Source organism: Cephus cinctus, unplaced genomic scaffold, assembly GCF_000341935.2.
Source record: "Cephus cinctus unplaced genomic scaffold, Ccin1 Ccin1_scaffold0767, whole genome shotgun sequence".
NCBI lineage: Eukaryota > Metazoa > Arthropoda > Insecta > Hymenoptera > Cephidae > Cephus > Cephus cinctus.
This window is the reverse complement of record NW_014333372.1, coordinates 368,707-386,174: the sequence shown is the minus strand read 5'-3', so window position 1 is coordinate 386,174 and position 17,468 is coordinate 368,707. Positions and strand designations below refer to the sequence as shown.

The following is a 17,468-nucleotide window of genomic DNA, read 5'->3' as shown; positions in this document are numbered from 1 at the left end:
GGGGGGGGGGGGTCTTCGGAGGACTTCAGGGGCGGACCTTTTAAAATTTAAAGGGATCAAACGAGTTTGACGACTTTCCTCAGGATGGTCGACCGCAGGTTCTTTCATCCTGACTCAGGATACCACTTCTGCAGGGGATCATCCAGATAGGAGGCAAAGAGGATGGTCGCCGTTGGAGCCTGGACTGGGATTGGCGAACGAGGGAAAAAAGTCGTGTTAAGAGTATAAAGATAAATTCCTCAGCCGGGAGCAAAGCAAAGTACTGCGAGCAAAGTCTTGCGAGGTACCACAAGTACAATTACGTCTACGCACTTGAGCAGAAACGGCATTCCGGTCTAGTTTCACAAAACGACCCATTCGGTCGTGGTAGCAATAACGCGCAGCTGGTCCAGGCTGCATTAGCATACCCAGCATACTTTACGACAGGTAATACCTGAACTTTATTACTTGAACATTACCACGATTAATCCACCTACCCTGGTACCGTTTATCGTCCCTTTAATAATTTGCCCATAAACTGCATTTCTTATAAGAAATTAGTGTATACAGTAATTAGATCGACTATTTGAATGAGACTCCGGTACACGGGCATTTTTTCAAAAAAAAAAAAAAAAATTAACGATTTTTTTATTCCACCCAAGGGACACATGGCAGTCGCGTGCTACCGCAAAGATTCGACAGAGGCGACTGCAGCGTCAGGGTAGAGGTGGATTCTGCACTGTGGCAGATACAGAGGATACTCAAGGAGGAAGGAGGTAGGGTGCTGGTAGGTGAACGTGAAGGTGAATAAGGTAGAAAAGGTAAAAGAGTGAATGGCGATGTAGAGGAAGAGGTCGAGAAGGAGAAGGCAGGCACGAGCCTCCTCCAGCCTCCATCCAGTCAGAGAGACCTGCAGTCCAGCTGCATTCCTCGAGGGCTCTGTTCTCCTCCGCCTTAGCATTCCTCATTCCTCATTCCCCACGATGCGTGGACCATTCGTGAGCCGCGCGACGCGTCGCCTTCTTCGTGGCTGGTAGGTGCATCGTCGCGCGCGTTTTCTCTTATAAATATTTAACGAGAGTGTGCCCCACGGCCTCCCGTAGCTTCGTCCCGCATCCAGTCGTCTTGGGTCAGCAGGATCCCACTTCACTGGCGCACGCATATACTGCTTTATAACCGTTCAGAAACTTGGACTAGGTTCTAGTTCCTTCTAGAAGGTGTCACGTGACCTAGAGTCATCCTATCACGTGTCACGGAGTTATCAAGGCGCATTTAGGGAAGAAGATTGATACCGTCACACAGGAAGTGGAAACAGTCGAATTTTATAATTCCAATGATTCCTCATAATTCCAGACTGGAATCTACTGTTGCAGTCAATGTCAAGGTCACCGAGTCACTCGCCGTTTCAAAGCCTTCCGTGGGAACCCACGTGGCTCTCGATCAAGCATTGTCCCGGCGTCCGAGCCGTGACAGTGGGGGAGAGTGGAGGCTAGAGGAAGAAGTGGAGAAAAAGAAATGGCTCTTCCTCCGACACAGGAAACGGCACCCGTTCCTAGCAGAAGGACAAAGCATCGGGTATAATTAGCTTGAAAATTAGGTCTTCCTCTTCTTGGGACTGTCACTGGGAGTGACTCATCGGTTGGCTATTGACGTCTCGCTGTTCTATCGATACTCTAATGGATGTAAGTATTGTCTCCGTCTGGCCCTCCTCAGTCAGCTCAGCCTGGGCCGACCAATCGGAGTACAGCAATGCAATTTTACATGAGTCCAAGCCTGGAACGCGACGGACGCATGCGATAGACTGATACAGGAGAGACGGTACTGAGAATCACATTTGGAATTGTAATCATCGTGCTGAAAAGTCGTTGATGTCACGTGGGAGAGATCTAAATGGGTGTGCGTAGACAAGCGCGGAGGGAGACGCGAGAGACAGCGGCAGCGATAAGGAGCGAAAGGGGGCGTAAACGCAATGTCACGTAAGATAGCATCAGTCCCACGGATTATTCTAGTACAAATAAAGGTGAAATTCCAGTGTCATAAAAATACAGCCAAGTTTTGCGTATAGTTAAATTTAATAGCAAAAACAAAATTCCCTAGATCTACCGTACCCTGTGTCTCCGCCGGTGACGTCTGGTACTCTCACCACTACCCAGAAGAAAATCATCCCGCGGCAGATGCGGCGTACCGGCGTAAGTCCTAGAGCTGGTCCTCTTCCTGGACGAGGTCTTCTTGGCTCGTTTACTGACGCGTCGCTTCTCCTCGGCACCGAAGAGTCTTCCGAATATCTTCATACCGATCTATGTACTCGGGCAAGGTCGGGGGGACGCGAATCAATCGTTTCCGGATACCCGGGACCCGGAACGAAGGAAGATCAAGAGCACTGAACAGGTCCCGTCCACATTGGCCGATGAACGGCAGAGCACTAGGTCATGGAGGAAGCAAGCTCGATAGACCGTGTGGTAATATTTTCACACATGGCCGGCGCGTCCGTGTCTAACGGGCAGCAAAGGGGCGGCTCTGCGGCAGAGCTTTATCAGTCGAACATATATGACACACACCCGATCACTCTACTGAACCTTCTTGTAATCCCTTCTCGACCGGACTCTGTCTATTCGATTAATCGTCGCTACGAAGCCGTACCCGTCACGCTGTGATCTCGTGGCAGCCATCTGCCACTCGCAGTCTCCCCTTTCGGCCGAATTACGCTGACTTGCCTCGGGAAGGCATCTACGAGAAATGGCGCGGCGGGGAGGTGGTTCTTGAGATTTGGGAATCCGAACTCGGGGATGCCAAAGTAACGTTACTTGGTTGCCGGCGAAAGGCCTTGTACCGAATTTCTAAGGACGTTCGAACGACGTTTCGATCCATGGATACATTGGCGAGGCATGGGACTAAGGGAAGTGACCAATAAGGAGGAAGGATTAAGAAGCCCCTAACGTACATTCGTCATTTCCACATTCTTATCCTACTTTAGCACGCTAGCGTAAGACTCTTAGGTATTTCGCAATGTGCTACGGACTGCACCCTGTGCCTGCAGTGTGATCGTTTTTATTCTGGGTTGGTTCATCCTGGTGGAATTGCTCGTTGGAGAGATTTCAACGGTAATTGACGTTTTTTTGCGATTGAGAGAAGCGGATTTATAGATCGTACTGTTGCTAAATGTTTTAAGCCATTCGTCCAACCTATCGACAACTTGCGGTCGTTGAACTGTCGTTGGATGATCTTCGTTCGAGGGTGGTTCTATACTGGTGGTATATATATCCGTTAAGATCAGAATGTTTCCGGATAGTGGAGGGATCTTACGGAATAACAAGGGAACAGACTATCAAGTCGTTCAAATGATAACGATTCTAACGGTAATAAAATATATGTGGATTGTAGATCGATAAAAGCATTTTGCAAGCAGAGTGGTATTACCGACTGTTGGTATATATACGGTCGGTAAGTGCGGTACTTAATAATGCATACTAACAAATCGCAGTAAAACATCAGGCACATTAGATTACCTTAAACACAATTTTATATCTGAGTCAATGAGCCAACCTTTGAAAATCTATACCACTGTATAGGTGGGTTTATGGAAGTTTTGTAACTTTAGGAAAGCACAGAACTCGAGAAATCAAAGTCTCGATGACCTTGAAATCGACACACGTTGTGAGCGGAGTGACATATTTAAAAAAAAAATTAGCATTACTCAGTATTTACGATATTCTCCTAAGCAAGATTAGATAACGTGCTTAGTAGATTACTTTAGACTCTTGATAAGGATAACATATTAAAAGTTAATTAGAGCTCTCAAAGACATACCGGCTCGTCTACTGGCTCGTCGAGGACCTCCAGGATGGGATCGGAAGCCGCTGTAATGCCGTTCGGATGAGAGTAGGAACCGCGATGATTCCCTGGAAGCGGCGGAGGTGTTACCGAAGCAGGAGGGGAGATGGAATTACCCCTTTGGCATTCCTGAAATCCACCGGAACTGCTGCATCTTCTCGACTCGTCTTCCGCACTGTAACAAAGACACCCGACACTTCAATATAGTTTCATCTTATCGGTGGATCCGGAGAGAACTTCTTTTTTTCTTGAATGAAAATTATTTCATGCCAGACAGGGTACACAGACAGCACGGCAACTGCCTTGCGTCAAAGCTCACAGAGATTATTTACTCTCTGCGCGATGTGGAAGAAAAATCTTTAAAAATTGTGCCAAACAAATCTTATAATCACTCTGATAAGATTAGAGTCGCATCTTCATGAGACGCGGACTTGAGCCCGCAAATTACATATATATTACATGAACACTGGTACCGATATATGTATATTTAACATTTAGCAACCAATTATCGTTCTACTGTATATAATTGGTCCACGAGTTCAATGTAAATTTTTTGAAGGTTCACTAACAAACTGATCCTTAACAAATTACATGTGTGTGTCCATCAGGTCACATAAATATATGATAAAATGGAACAATAAAATCTATTTCATTAGAAATCCATGCGCATGGATACTTTCTAATAAAAATTGTATGCATAACCCACACACGACTTGTTAGAAATCAAAAAGACACGTCAAGCTCATGGACGACTGTACGCTACTAGTTAATCATGACTAAGTATATATTATAAAAAATATATATAGTATAGTATTGTGTCCGCATAAAGAGTATCTTAATAACAAGAAACAGTTACACGTACAACAATAAAGACAGCCGATGAAGTAATTTAGATAATTGTATCGCAATGGCAGATGCCTGAGTATAATAAAAGTTTGCTATAAAATATTCCATCTCATGACTGATGCAAAAATCGGCTGAGCATCGGACTAAGCGTTAAGATAGTAAGGACATAATAAAGATTACAAAGGCAAACAGAAGTTGCAGGAGGAATTGTTTGCGTGTTGTATTAGTTGCGCAAAAAAAAAAGTGAGACATAGGAACGTGTGAGAAATGTCAAGTAAAGCCAGACGAGGCTCCCGTAGTATCACGTGTAACCAGAGAAAGGAGATAATGATGAAATAAGGGGGCGTAACGGCGCAGACCACGGCAAAGCAACATTTTGACTCTAGTCCACGCGCAGTCCGGTGAAAACCGACCGAATTTGATAACTGAGGACGTTGTTCACGACGCCGCATCGACGTACACAGGTGGGGTCGGGATTTTACGAGATATATAAGTGTCCTCCGTATGTGCCAGTTGTGTTCTTCGACGCTTGATATGTCTTTATTATCCTATTGGTAGAGTCTGGGGAATTTATCGAAGGCTTTCGGTCAACGCCCGTGGAAGATACTGCGTGGATCCGTAATCCGCGGCGGCTGAGGAGTTCTTGGAAAGTTTCACATGCTGAAAACCAAAGGTAAGTAAACGTTACGGATTTTCAGTGTCTCTTCAGTCACGGCTAAAAATTACGTACAGGGGTTACCAGTCAGCACGTAAAGTCGGTTAATCTATAATCTACAAGCAAGAAAGTTAGTCAGTGCGTTATCTGATAATACCAATAGGTCAAAGAGGAGCGATAACAGTTTTCGATAAAACTTCAATAGAAAGCTAACGGTTTGATGCTATTAAAGTAACTGGAAGCTGATAGCGAATAGGTAAAAGGGACGATGACTGGTAAGAGATCATTAGGTCTCTGAGAAAATTGATAGTCTCTACGAGTGACAAACAAGATCCGTGAAGGACGTAGAAATCGAGTATAAATCTTAAAGATAAGACGGTATATAGCACCGAGTCTTGCGATGCTCGGAACAAAAGGTGCACTTCGATCTCAAATACCCAGCGGGTCGAATAGTGGTGTGTCTTGGTGTGTCGACGGGAGGTTTCCATTGAGCGACAGAAGTCACAATAGAAGAGAAGAGCCGTAAATGGAGTCGTGTGATATTATAGAATCGGTTGCTGCGACGAATCCAGCAGGAGCGCTGAGCTTGTACGAGAAGGACGCGATGATGGGGGCCGACTCGAAGGTTGACGCGTCCCAGCGGATGTTGAACGTGGACGAGCCGCTTCAGGAAGGCAAGAAGCTCCAGCAGTACGTCTCGAGTCTGGTCGGTGAGTATCGATGAAAGCAGCCAAACGGGACGTTCGAACAAGGTCCCGATTCCTGAGGAAGATAAGGAGATTAAAAGTCGTTCTTTGGTAGTGTGCCTGACGGCGATACAGAGTGGAATGACCCTAGGATGGTCTTCGCCAATATGCCCATACCTGAAGAGCGGCCAGTCCTTCCTGCCGGCGATCACCGACGAGGAGGAATCCTGGATATCGTCGCTGCTGGCCATTGGTGCCATCGTGGGTGCAGTGCCGTTCGGTAAGGTTGCTGACAGGATCGGTAGGAAGAAGGCAGTCGTCATCCCGGCCTTGCCTTACCTCGTGTCCTGGGGTCTGCTGATCTTCACCAGGAACCTCATGTGCATTTACCTGGCAAGATTCGTCGCGGGCATCGGTACCGGCGCCGTCTTCGTCCTGGTGCCAGTCTACGTCGGCGAAATAGCTGAGACCTCCATCCGTGGCGCCCTTGGGATCTTCCTGCCCCTCTTCTTCTCCTTCGGCCTAGTCTACGCGTACACGGCTGGGGCCTACGTCAACTACATCAGCTTCAACGTGACCTGCGCCCTGATGCTGGTACCGTTCCTGATCTGCGTACCGTTCATACCGGAGTCGCCGATGTGGCTCGTGCACAAAGGCAGAAAACTGGAGGCCAGCAAGGTCCTGGAGGTACTACGTGGTCCAGACTACGACGTCAAGCGTGAAATCTCCATCCTCCAGGAGGAGGTCAGCGAGCAGGAGAAGAAAAAGGGTGGCTTCCGTGACATCGTGAAGACCAAGGCCGGTCGCAAGGCCATGGTCACTTGTTTAGGCATCATGTGGTTCCAGCAAGCTTCCGGCGTGGACGCGATACTCTTCTACACGGTGTTGATCTTCAAGGACGCCGGAAGTACCATAGATCCCAACTTAGCGACTATCGTAATCGGCATGATCGAGGTCGTCATGACTGTCATCGTAGCCTTGGTGATCGACAAGTATGGCCGTAAGCCCTTACTAATAGTTTCCGGTTCCGCTATGGCCCTGTGCCTCGGTGTCTTCGGCTACTACTTAAAACTCAAGGATGACGGTACCGACGTCACCTCCATAGGATGGCTGCCCTTCACCTGCCTGTCGCTCTTCAACGTCGTCTTCTCCGTCGGCTTTGGCGCCGTGCCGTTCACCATAATCAGTGAGATATTCCCTCTGGAGACCAAAGGCGTCGCCACGAGCATATGCATAGTGTTCAGTTGGGCCCTTGTGTTTACCGTGACCAAATTGTTTCCCCTGCTCGATGAGAAACTTGGTTCGGCAGTGACGTTCTGGATTTTCGCTGGTTTCTGCGCGATGGCCTCGCTCTTCACGTATTTCTTCGTACCGGAGACCAAGGGCAAGTCCATCCAGCAGATACAGAAGAAGCTCAGGCGCAGAAAGAACCAGGTCAAAAGTAGTCACGCAGTCTGAACTTCATTAAGGGACGGAGCAAGGACCGCCCAAACAACAAAGCCAGCCCCATCATCCGGGCATACAGTCGGGGGAGCAGGATCCTCGACCTCGTGTCCTTCGCCGGATACGGCACTCGAACAATACGTCGCAGGGTATTGTCGCTCGCGTTCAATTGCAATGCAATTACTTTAGTTCCCTTTAAAAGTCTAACTTAATAATGGACAAGCCTACCCCGTTCGAAGAGTCTCGCGGGAGGTGCTTACACCTAGTATTGTATATACACGTATAAATATACCCACAAAGAGCCACATCAGCGAGCTACCACCTACCGTCATTGACTTCGCTGAACTGACTGGACTAGCTGTCGCCAGCTAGTACACCCAATGCTCCTTAAGAGAATCGATTGACTCGCATCGACACCTTCGCTATGGCTTGTTCACAATACACTACTACTCTTCAGCCTCGGCTACAGCCTGCATCGATTCCTCTCCCTTAAGAGAAAAAAAAAAGAAAAAAAAAGAGACTAATGCGATCACTCGAGGAAGCGCGTACCAACGCTCATTGAAGGTACATTAACTGATCGAAGAGTCTTATACCCTGATGTTATACCTTCCCGAGCAAATGCGTGATAATTCAATTAGAATTGGCATCATTGGTTTATTCGTGTTTGCAAGTAAGGCTTTCTCGGCACGCAATGCGCAAGGATTACATAGCGCAAAACATGTTAGTGTACGTAATTATTTACGGGATCAGACCGCCAGTCCTGATGAATTTTAGTAATCGAAATTATCGGATCGACGCTACCCAAGGATCATCGGGGGTCTCGGGTCATCCGTGTACGTAATAGTGACACTGTGAACTCACCAGAGGGTGTGACGCGAGGAATGTGCAGAGTGAGAGACAGCAGATCTCCTGCGACCGTCTTCCGGCGGAGGTGGGGCGATACAGTAAAATCCATTTAGCGGTACAAAGTAGCCCAGTTGCGCCGGAAGTGTGTTGTATCCACCGGAAGGATTGTAGAAGCATCTCTGAGCACCGCCGTACATATTTTTCTTTTTATTTTCACACACCTGGATCCACTGTGTTCACTGTGCTGGATCACTGATATCGTCACGTCGATGGGTGAGCTTGTCTTCGCCTGGGGTCTCCGATTGATACTCTGACTTCCGGTACGTCATTTTGGCTGTGGTAAGGACCCTGATGTATTGTTGGATGTATAATACAAATCACTGTTCGCTACGAGGTCCTTGACGATCTTGGTACGGTTAATTGTTGATCACTTTTTATGATGGTCCAGGTCGATTTCCGGTTCGCGTGTAACCGACGTCCATGCAGGCATGGGGGATCGCGGTGGCAGTCTTCCTTTATAAATAGTTATACCAAAAGGCTGCTGAAGTCGTCACGTGCCGTTGGCACCGGTTCTCGCGTTTCTGAGTTTTGATAATTAAAAGTTTGAAGTCGCTGGTACATGGGATGGTCGAAGGGGAAGAAGCTGGGGCGTTTCGAAGGGGGTTATCGAGGGAACGATCTGGTTTCGTGGAACGGCGGAAATCATAAATAGAAGCACAGCCTGTCGATTCTGGTAGGTGGGTACGAGGGAGAGAGCGAGAGGGATTGGGAGAGTGTAAAAAGAATGAGAAGAAAGTTGGGCTCGTCAGAAAGAAAGTCACGTTATAAGTGGGTAAACAAGAAAGGAGCCCTGAGACTAGACGCGCGTTCGACGCGACGAACGCCGCGACTGAGGGTCGCACTTCCAACGGCAGCGTCTCTACGGGTCTACGACGACGCCGACGTCGCTTGACGCTTCTCGAAATAACGCTGTAAGCCATCGGGATGCCGCGCACCTTTAACCAATCTGGTTCAGCCTCGACTTCACTTCCCCATCCGAGAAACTTACTTACATATTCATAAAATTGCTGCAACTTTTTTTTTTTAAGTGTAACACTTAGTTAAGTGTGACACTAATCTATAAATTTCAAGTGTAAGATGGACTATTCCTTAAATTACGAACCCTTGACCTCCTGGAATCGTATTGATAGTACAAGTCAATGTCAACTGATTGGACGATCCACTCAATTGATTTTTCTGATTAGAGAGAATTATATTAAAAGCTCGACAAATCGGCGATCCATTATTCAGATATGATTGTTAAGATCTATACTTGGAAGATAATCATTGCTACTTCCTATAATTAGATAGCCGTGGATCGATTAAGTATTTATACTGATTAAGCCAACCAGCCAATCTGGTAAAACACCAGGAACAAGGAATACGCGCGAGTCAAAGTACTTTTCACCAAGTTTCTTTTGAAAGGCGTCAGCCAGCTGATCTCTCCTTCCTTGGAGACAGCTTGACAAATGTTCCTCAGCAATCAGAGATAATCTAGACAGAATTATTCTGCTTATTCATCCAGTTGGAGAAGGTCGAACCTGACCTAGGAATCAAATGACGAGGCAAAAATAAAATTAGCCACAGGCACGATCATCACCATCGACAAGTCCTGATCGCTCCAAGCTGCAGTTCCTGGATTGTATTTATTTCCATCGGAGGATTGACCAGGGTCGCAAAAAGACAAGGTTCTGCCTCTCGTCTGCGCATCTGCCAATCACATTGGTCCAGTGTTCCAGCATCGTTGCATTCTCTCTAGCTGGTTAACGATCCAGGCAAAACGGCGATGCGAATAATGAGACTGAATGCTTTTAGCCAAGAATAGCAGGCGATATAGAAACCCGGCTTAAGATCTACGTTCGTTCGTTCGTTCTTCAGCCGAACCCAGATAGATGCATACGTGCATATATACGGCATACCAAAGGCACGGAGAGCAGCCACTTGGCAAACGGCCCATTCTCCCTTAGCACTTTTCTTCCTTCTTCTTCTTCTTCCTCTTCTCCTCCGGCACTCCGGACTTCGTACTCAACATTGTCAAATGCATTTCCATTTTATGTCGCTCTACCTTCTACGCAGTTTGATTCTCGTGATACACTTGCTGAAGTTACATGTAAATTTTCCACAACGATCCCGTAGGTGTTACGTGCTAGCATGAACGACGATACGTAAGAATTCCATGTGCTGAGATACTGTCGCTCGTTGTGAATAAGGTACTCGACGAATTCGATATGAGAATGACTATAAAGAAAATTGAACGACAGGATCCAATTTCGATTAGTCGATTCCTCGGGGCATTCTCATGACGACCACGGACAAGTAGGTGCTCGTGGATTCTCTTTATCAACGTTTTCCAATTCTAGACAAAGAAAAATACAATAGATAAGATAGGTTATTAACTGTTTTCGAATTTTAACTTCGACGGATGAATGATATATCGATACGATTTTTTTATTGATTACAAGGATTCCATTGATTATAGATTACCGTTTAATAACGAGTCCAGGAAGTAGTATCTCTAGTGACGTGGATCCTGCGATTACAGCTATCTCCATATTTCCATTGACTATTCGAGCAGTTGACGCACATAAATCGCGACAAGCAGCACATCCTGAGGATTGAAATGCCTTGGGAGACAGTAAGGACGTTTAATATCTGCATCGTCTGCGAAGGCACGATCGGTCGGTTTGCCGTTCATCGTCTTCAGGGCTGGTCTTGCACTTAGTCGCAAAGAGATTAGCCTAACCCCTAGATAGATCAAGGAGATGTTTGCTCTTCAGAATTTGCGTACATATATATATACTTGTACCGTCCCTTATGTTCTGCACTTTGACCCTTCTCGAAATTCCTTTCAGATAGCTGCGATTGGTTAGTGAAATATTAAAGCTATTGTCACATAGGTCTCCAAGTGCCTGGACAGGATACCAACTACGCCTGGAAATTTCATGGCGCCTGGAAGCCGGCAACAAGTACGACAGCCGTGTCTCGAGGTATCTCGTAAACACGGGGTTTGGGTAAGTTTTTATGGGCTTAAGCCAAGAGCTTTCCCGTCTGGGTCGCTATACGACATTGCCGCAGGCGTAGAAGGATATTACGAGGTCACTGTGGAAATAATCTATGGAGCCAGGGGAGGGTGAGTATGTGCGGTGGTTGTTTCTGACCTGAAAACCGCAACGCAGCCGACGTCACGGGATTGTTTGACAAAAGAGGGTAAACAGCGAGGAGACCGTAGGAAATTTCCATCATCGCGACGCACCCGTCTAACCTGTTTTTAAGGGCAGCAGACATGCAGTGTAGCGAAGCTGGTAGATCGTTATATGCTGTCGTCAAAGATTTCCGGGATCCTTATCAACTCTTCCTTATTGCGTGACTGATTAAATTTCATTCTGATCCTCGAGAATGTCGACGCCGTCGTTACGTATCGTCGTCCCACGCGACGGTTGGTCTTGTGGTGGGAGAGACTAGTTCCAACAATCGCCACCAGGAGCGCTCCCGACCACGAACCTCGTTAATGCTCTCGTATGTCTTTCCGGCAATCCGAATAAATCAGATCTAATTAAAGCGCGTGTAATTGGAAGATTAGCTGGGTGAACAGATACCCCCGCTGCTCTCTCCGGGTTTACCTTAAGCTAAATAATGCCGAAGTACGCTGGGAGAAACAACCGTCGTGCACGAGGTAGGCTCCCTATACAAAAAATATCGTCCGAGCAGAATCACTATAGGTACGTCCGTAGGTACGTATGAACGTCATGTTCTCGTGAGAAAGGACGTCGTTTTAGTCGTTAGTCCATTACGTTCACTATTATACGAAAAAACTTTGTCAGCCTTTTGTGATATCGAGGCGTAACCGAACGAGGCTTAAAAAAACAATGACCATCCGTACAGACTGTTACGATCATGTTTTACGTGTATAAAGAGAAGCCAGGAAAGTGAACGCATTGAATCAGATGACTCTGAGTTCACGTTACTTGCCAATCCGTTTATACGAGGCAGAGTGCCGATCCTCGAAATTGAATAAAGCAGTCCTGGCATATCTGAGAGGCACACTCGACTCGTCTTCCTGTCTTCCTCGTACCTTCATCCTTCCTGCGGAGAACCCTGAGCCTCAAGCACCAAGTTTAACCGTGCGGCCTTTCAATCGGCAAATTCAATTTTCCCTCATTCCCTCTTGGCTTCGGTCAATCTCAATTTACGAACTTTCTCGAAGTTTCCCCCGTGAGCGCAGCCGCAGTCCCGTACCCAAAACGACCGTAGCCTCAATGAGACACTATTCACCGGAGATTGGGTAGGTCTTAACCTTCTATATACCTAAATCCTATGTAAAATTATTCTGTGGCATATTTAATAGACCACCAAAGAGTTCCTCGGTACGTCATAAATTTGTTCAGATACAGAAGTCGATTGTCGAAACGTTACGTGTGCACTAATTACGATTATCGTTTTACACGTGCGAGCGAATTCGAGGTATTCCTGATAGACGGCGATCTGTATTATTTCCCATGATGCATTGCAGGATTAGAATACCTGGTTCCGTACTTTAATTCCCGAAGAAAGTGTTACGTCACCGTCGTGCCAACGTTCGTGGCCGCTCGACTAAAAGTAAACGGTAAACATTGACCGGTTGCTACGTCTTTCACGTAGAGCCACGTAATCCGAGAGGTTCCTTCCTTCGTCCTTCGCCCTGTGCTCTGAGAAGGGGGGGGCCTGGCATCATCAAGAAGCACATCCTGCCTCCTGTCCCACAATCAGACACTTGGACTTTTTCAGTTCCAACTTTTCCAGCTATTCGTATGGGATCTTCAAAGGATCGACAGGTGGATCCTTTACGTTTCAGAAAAGAAAACTTTTGCCCTACATACATAGAAAAAGCGAAAGGATGAAGAGAAGAAAAGAAAAAATATAATTGACCACAGTTACCTGATCAGGAACACAAATTAGGGAAAGTAAAGGGACGCTATTGGACCGTCTGCAAATTACCTGTGGCTTTCACAGTATCCTTCCGGTACAAGAGTGACTTAGTCCTAAGAGCGAGAATAAAAGTTTATCAAAGAACCTTCGAAATTCGATTTAGTCCAAGGAAAGACTTTCGAACTCACCCCGGGGCAATAGACTTAAATGAAATTTAGATCTCTTCGACCGGAAGGTCTCTTTGAGCCTTTACCTCGAGTTCCCGGAAACTCCTAAAAGTACCAGAATGAATTTCAGCCGAGGGAACGACGTCGCCGACGTCTCAGATTGCACCTGAGAAATCTTAGAACTGTGCTGTGGTCGGCCGACGAGTACGACGATATCACGTCTTTTTCGTAAACCAAGTGATCAGCCCAATGCTATCCCCAGAGCCAGCCAGCCAGCCAGCCAGCCAGCCAGCCAACCAGCCAGCCAGCCAGCCAGCCAGCCAGCCAGCCAGCCAGCCTGACTGCCTGCCTAAGCATTTATCTAGGCAACGTAAAAGTATGTTAAATCATTGATAAATCATTAATCATCTGAACCGTCTTATTTTAGAGCATCTCAGCTGGACCAGTCACAAGCATGAGAAACAGTTGTAAACCAGACTTAAGGTGCGGCCCTACATCAGGCGTACGCACTTCCTGGTGCCATTACCCTCCCATACGCTACAACCTCATAGTAATAATTTATGTATCCACCTGGTCCTGGAGGTGGTCGTTTCAGTTTGCACACCTTCAGGATCAACGGGACAAAGGTGCGAGAGCTAATGGATCCTGAACTCGGTCTTACCATTCCTTGATGTCACTGTCGGATTCCTGGTTGACGTTAACGTCGATCCTCTGCGAATGATCCTCCAGTTCGTCCTCGGTGACTGGCGGCTGGCCCATGTCACGCGTCCCTGCGTCCTCTCGAGGTACTTGCTCCAGCTGATTATGTGGATGTTGCTGCTGTTGCTGTTCCCCTGCAAAATAAACCCGTCACTGTCACAATTATGCAAATACGAATATGAATGACAACGAGCCTAACCTCCTCGCAGTCCCTAACGAGCCAATCGACATCCGGTCGGGAGTAGGAACGCTCGCGAAGGGGGTCGGCGTCAAATTAAATCGCTGATAAGGACATTACTCCTACACCGGCATGTGTGACTTCGAGACGCCTTGTAGCATTCCCAACCACCGAGTCTCATATATATATATATATATATATATATATAGAATACACTACGTAGTCACGTTCATGTACATACAGTTGCGTGACTCGGACAGGGTTGACGCGCCCTGGTATCTCCGTCCAATTTGCATATGCTTGACATATTAAATTTCGCGTAACAAGACGAGATGAAAAGAAATTAAAAAAAAAAAGAGAGATAAACAAATCTCGAGACGTGACGAAATACGTTTAAAAAAAAAAGCACTCATGATTGACAAGTGTTACGAAACTGCCGTAATTGCATATATATAGTTTACAGTAATCTGAAGTCAGTAGCAAAAGACACATACTCCGATTGTCAACGATGATTGAGGTTATTAACGTGATTTGTCAGAATTTCATGAGTAAAAATAATGCTAAGGAGAATTTAAATGTAAATGAATATGGCTCTCTTCGGATCTACTGATTTCTCCATCTTGCTCTCTCTGTCTCTCTCTTGCTCCTTCGCTAGCTCTCAACCAAACTCCCCGATTCGAATCTCTCTCGCTCTCCCATGTTTCTTCTCGCACTGATTCAGCCTCAGCAGCTGCGCTACTCACTGTTGCCCACTTCTCCGTCCAGGCATGTGCAGCTTGGGAAACACGAACTTCACTCTTCGGCAGCTGCCTCCTAGTGCCTCGTACGATGCACTCCAGGACGTTTAACACATGCATTTATGGACACGACTAAAGTAATTTCTTGCCATTGACCACTCCTTTTTTTGTTCTTGTTCACCATTACCACCTCCTTGGTACATTTGATTTTTACGATCAACCTTACCCACCTTGAATACTTTACCTTCCTTTTCTGCCTTTCAGGCTTGTACGATAAGACCGTATTTATCACTGGATCGCGTAATTAGCTGTAGGACTCTGCTAAGAGATATGTGATTGCGCATAGGAAGATTAATGATTTAAATGTAAAATGGAACCAATGGTCAAGCAGAGATAGGATGGTTGGAAAACAATTTTATGATAAAGTCAATATGCCTGTTGCACGGCGACGGGATGTACGTAATTTCGAAGTTTTTTTTTAACTTGAAATTATCATACCCTCTGCTGTCACTAGGATTAGGGGTTACACGTGGAGTTTTTAATTGAGGTTTTTGTATGGGAGGAAAATCCGTGAGAAAAAATGGTCTCTGATGGGAGAAGTGGAAATTTCCTTTTTTTTTTCAGTTGCGTAAATCCAACACTGTCGTAAGTAAAGCTGCCGTGGTTAAAATTAAACCGGTCCTATCGACTCGAGCTGCTCCTACGTTAGCCATCTTTTATAGTGCGTATACGTTGCTTTAACGCATCTTTCATACCGTTGCAGCAGCACAAACAGGCCATTCGGAGTTTTCTATTCTTGGCCATTTATATATCCCATATGTCGATGTGGATAAAACGTATCTGCTCAATTTTTTATTTTTATACATTTTGATATACTCGATTCGTGTACTTTCTTTTAATTATCGTTAGACGGGAAATCAGTGAGGTGAGAGACTGATTAAACTTGGACTTCTTCTTTTATACTTATTCAATGAAATCTGCCTAATGTAGATAAATACTGTAAAAGCAATAACTCCCATTAAGAAAAAAAAAAAAAAACAAAAAAAAAACACGCCATTCGAGTATCAACGAAGTGAAGTCTGCCCAATTAAGAAGAAATAATTAAAGGAGACTCACCAGCGATAAATATCCTCCTGTACAGCCAGAGAGAAAACGTTTCTTTTTTACTTTTCTAAGTATTTCTGGGTTCGAGCATATTTAAAAAAATATATCTGTCCGACAAGGGTAGCCCTTATCTTTCCAAGAACACTGTGCAGAGCCCCAAAAGCAGTGTTCAGTGTCGAGACAAAACCGGAAACCAAAAAGCAGAGACGACTGAAGATTTTCTTAGTCGAGAAAAGAAAACAATTGTAAAAGTCTCAAGCTAACGGAACTTCAAAGTGTCATTAATTGAATATAGTCTTGTGGGTAATATAGTCAAGGGAGACGTCCGGACGTCTGGTCGTCATGACAACGTAACAAAAATGGGATCGACGCAGGTATAAAATTTAGGGTAATCGGACAAGCGTGGGCTTTGCATACGCGTGAATAAACTCGAGACAGTCTGAACGTAGTCGCGAGTCAACTGCCTGGAGTGAGAGCGAGAAATGGTCAGTGATACGAAAGGAAAAAGGAAGGCGACAGAGGAAATGTAAAGGAATGAAGAGAACGACGAAAGAGGATTAGGATCAGTTTTCATGAACCGATGGTAAGAACGCAGGACGAGGTTTTGTCCCTCGTAAAGAGGACGACGTCGCCGAGTAGCCTCGTGCACAGCGCGTCGGTAAACAGCGATTCTTTCTTCCACGTGAAACCAGTCGAGCTCATTTCTATTCGAGTGAAATCGACGAGAAATCTGACGATACTTGAAAGCAAAGTTTATAAACTTACGTGAAAACCTTTTTCTACTTCCTCGCATGTACATTATATACACACGCGCGTTTGACTAGCTAGTAAATTTGCAAGGCATTAATTCGCGTTCTCATGAAAATCCAACGCACAATGAAACTCTTATCCGGCCGGTGCAACGTACGGCAGCACGTTGTATGCGTTTCCATACGTGAGTACACCATCGATCATTCAAAAGCGGCTGCGTTCACGTCGGTCAGCCTCGCAGGGATTGGCCGAGCGAAACGGATCGGAGCCAATCGCAATCGTCCGAGCGTCGCTCAATTTTTACGAGTCAAGGAAGACGAAGGAAAGAAGCTGAAACTTGTACAGAGTTATTAAAAAATCGTACAACCTTTCGAGTCGTTCCTCGAAACAGGAGCCTAGAGCGTCGAGTAACAAGTATGGCTCTCGAATTATGCACGTGACAATAGTCTATTTCCTCGTGATCGGGGCTCTCTTCCTTCTCTTTCTTGTGGTCTTCGTCATGAGCTTCATGTGCTGCCCTAAGATCTTCGGGATCAGCGCCTACGAGGGCAGAGCTTTCCTTCGTCCTCGTCGTCAGACGTACCCATCACCAGCTACCAACCT

General features: G+C 46.0%; 2 protein-coding genes and 1 long non-coding RNA gene across 9 annotated transcripts in view; 1 reads left to right on the top strand and 2 right to left on the bottom strand.

Moving 5' to 3' along the window:
• The window catches only part of LOC107270424 (tight junction protein ZO-1), a 51,427-nt gene that overhangs the window by 29,901 nt on the left and 4,058 nt on the right, over positions 1-17,468 (bottom strand). For 4 of the 6 annotated variants that reach the window (XR_001538329.2, XM_015745432.2, XM_015745434.2 and 1 more), the window contains exons 2-3: positions 14,059-14,230; positions 3,787-3,985 (exon numbers count right to left, since the gene is read on the bottom strand). Coding sequence is in view for 5 of the 6 variants with exons in the window: in XM_015745432.2 (XP_015600918.1) it covers positions 3,787-3,985; positions 14,059-14,230 (371 nt within the window). In the remaining variant the exon portion in view is untranslated. Of the gene's footprint in view, positions 1-2,087; positions 2,415-3,786; positions 3,986-8,301; positions 9,518-14,058; positions 14,231-17,468 lie in introns of those variants that run through there. The other 2 variants (XM_015745433.2, XM_015745435.2) reach the window with 2 other exon arrangements.
• LOC112494763 lies at positions 4,653-5,464 on the bottom strand. Its single transcript, XR_003060529.1, has 2 exons — positions 5,387-5,464; positions 4,653-5,316 (listed from the first exon to the last, which is right to left on the bottom strand). It is a non-coding gene; the product is annotated as an uncharacterized LOC112494763 (long non-coding RNA).
• On the top strand, positions 5,215-7,958 carry LOC107270429 (facilitated trehalose transporter Tret1). Of its 2 annotated transcripts, XM_025087790.1 has the most exons (3): positions 5,215-5,329; positions 5,860-6,021; positions 6,113-7,958. In XM_025087790.1, exons 1-3 carry the CDS (start codon positions 5,314-5,316, stop codon positions 7,453-7,455), a joined length of 1,521 nt encoding a protein of 506 aa, XP_024943558.1. In that variant the 5' UTR covers positions 5,215-5,313; the 3' UTR covers positions 7,456-7,958. The 2 variants fall into 2 exon arrangements, with proteins under 2 accessions (XP_024943558.1, XP_015600934.1); XM_015745448.2 differs by lacking the exon at positions 5,215-5,329 and having other exon boundaries at positions 5,599-6,021.

Coding starts and splice junctions, on each gene's coding strand:
- LOC107270429 (XM_015745448.2), top strand. CDS start 5,838: ATGGAGTCGTGTGATATTATAGAATCGGTTGCTGCGACGAATCCAGCA. Junction 6,022..6,112: donor GTACGTCTCGAGTCTGGTCG/GTGAGTATCGAT, acceptor GTTCTTTGGTAG/TGTGCCTGACGGCGATACAG.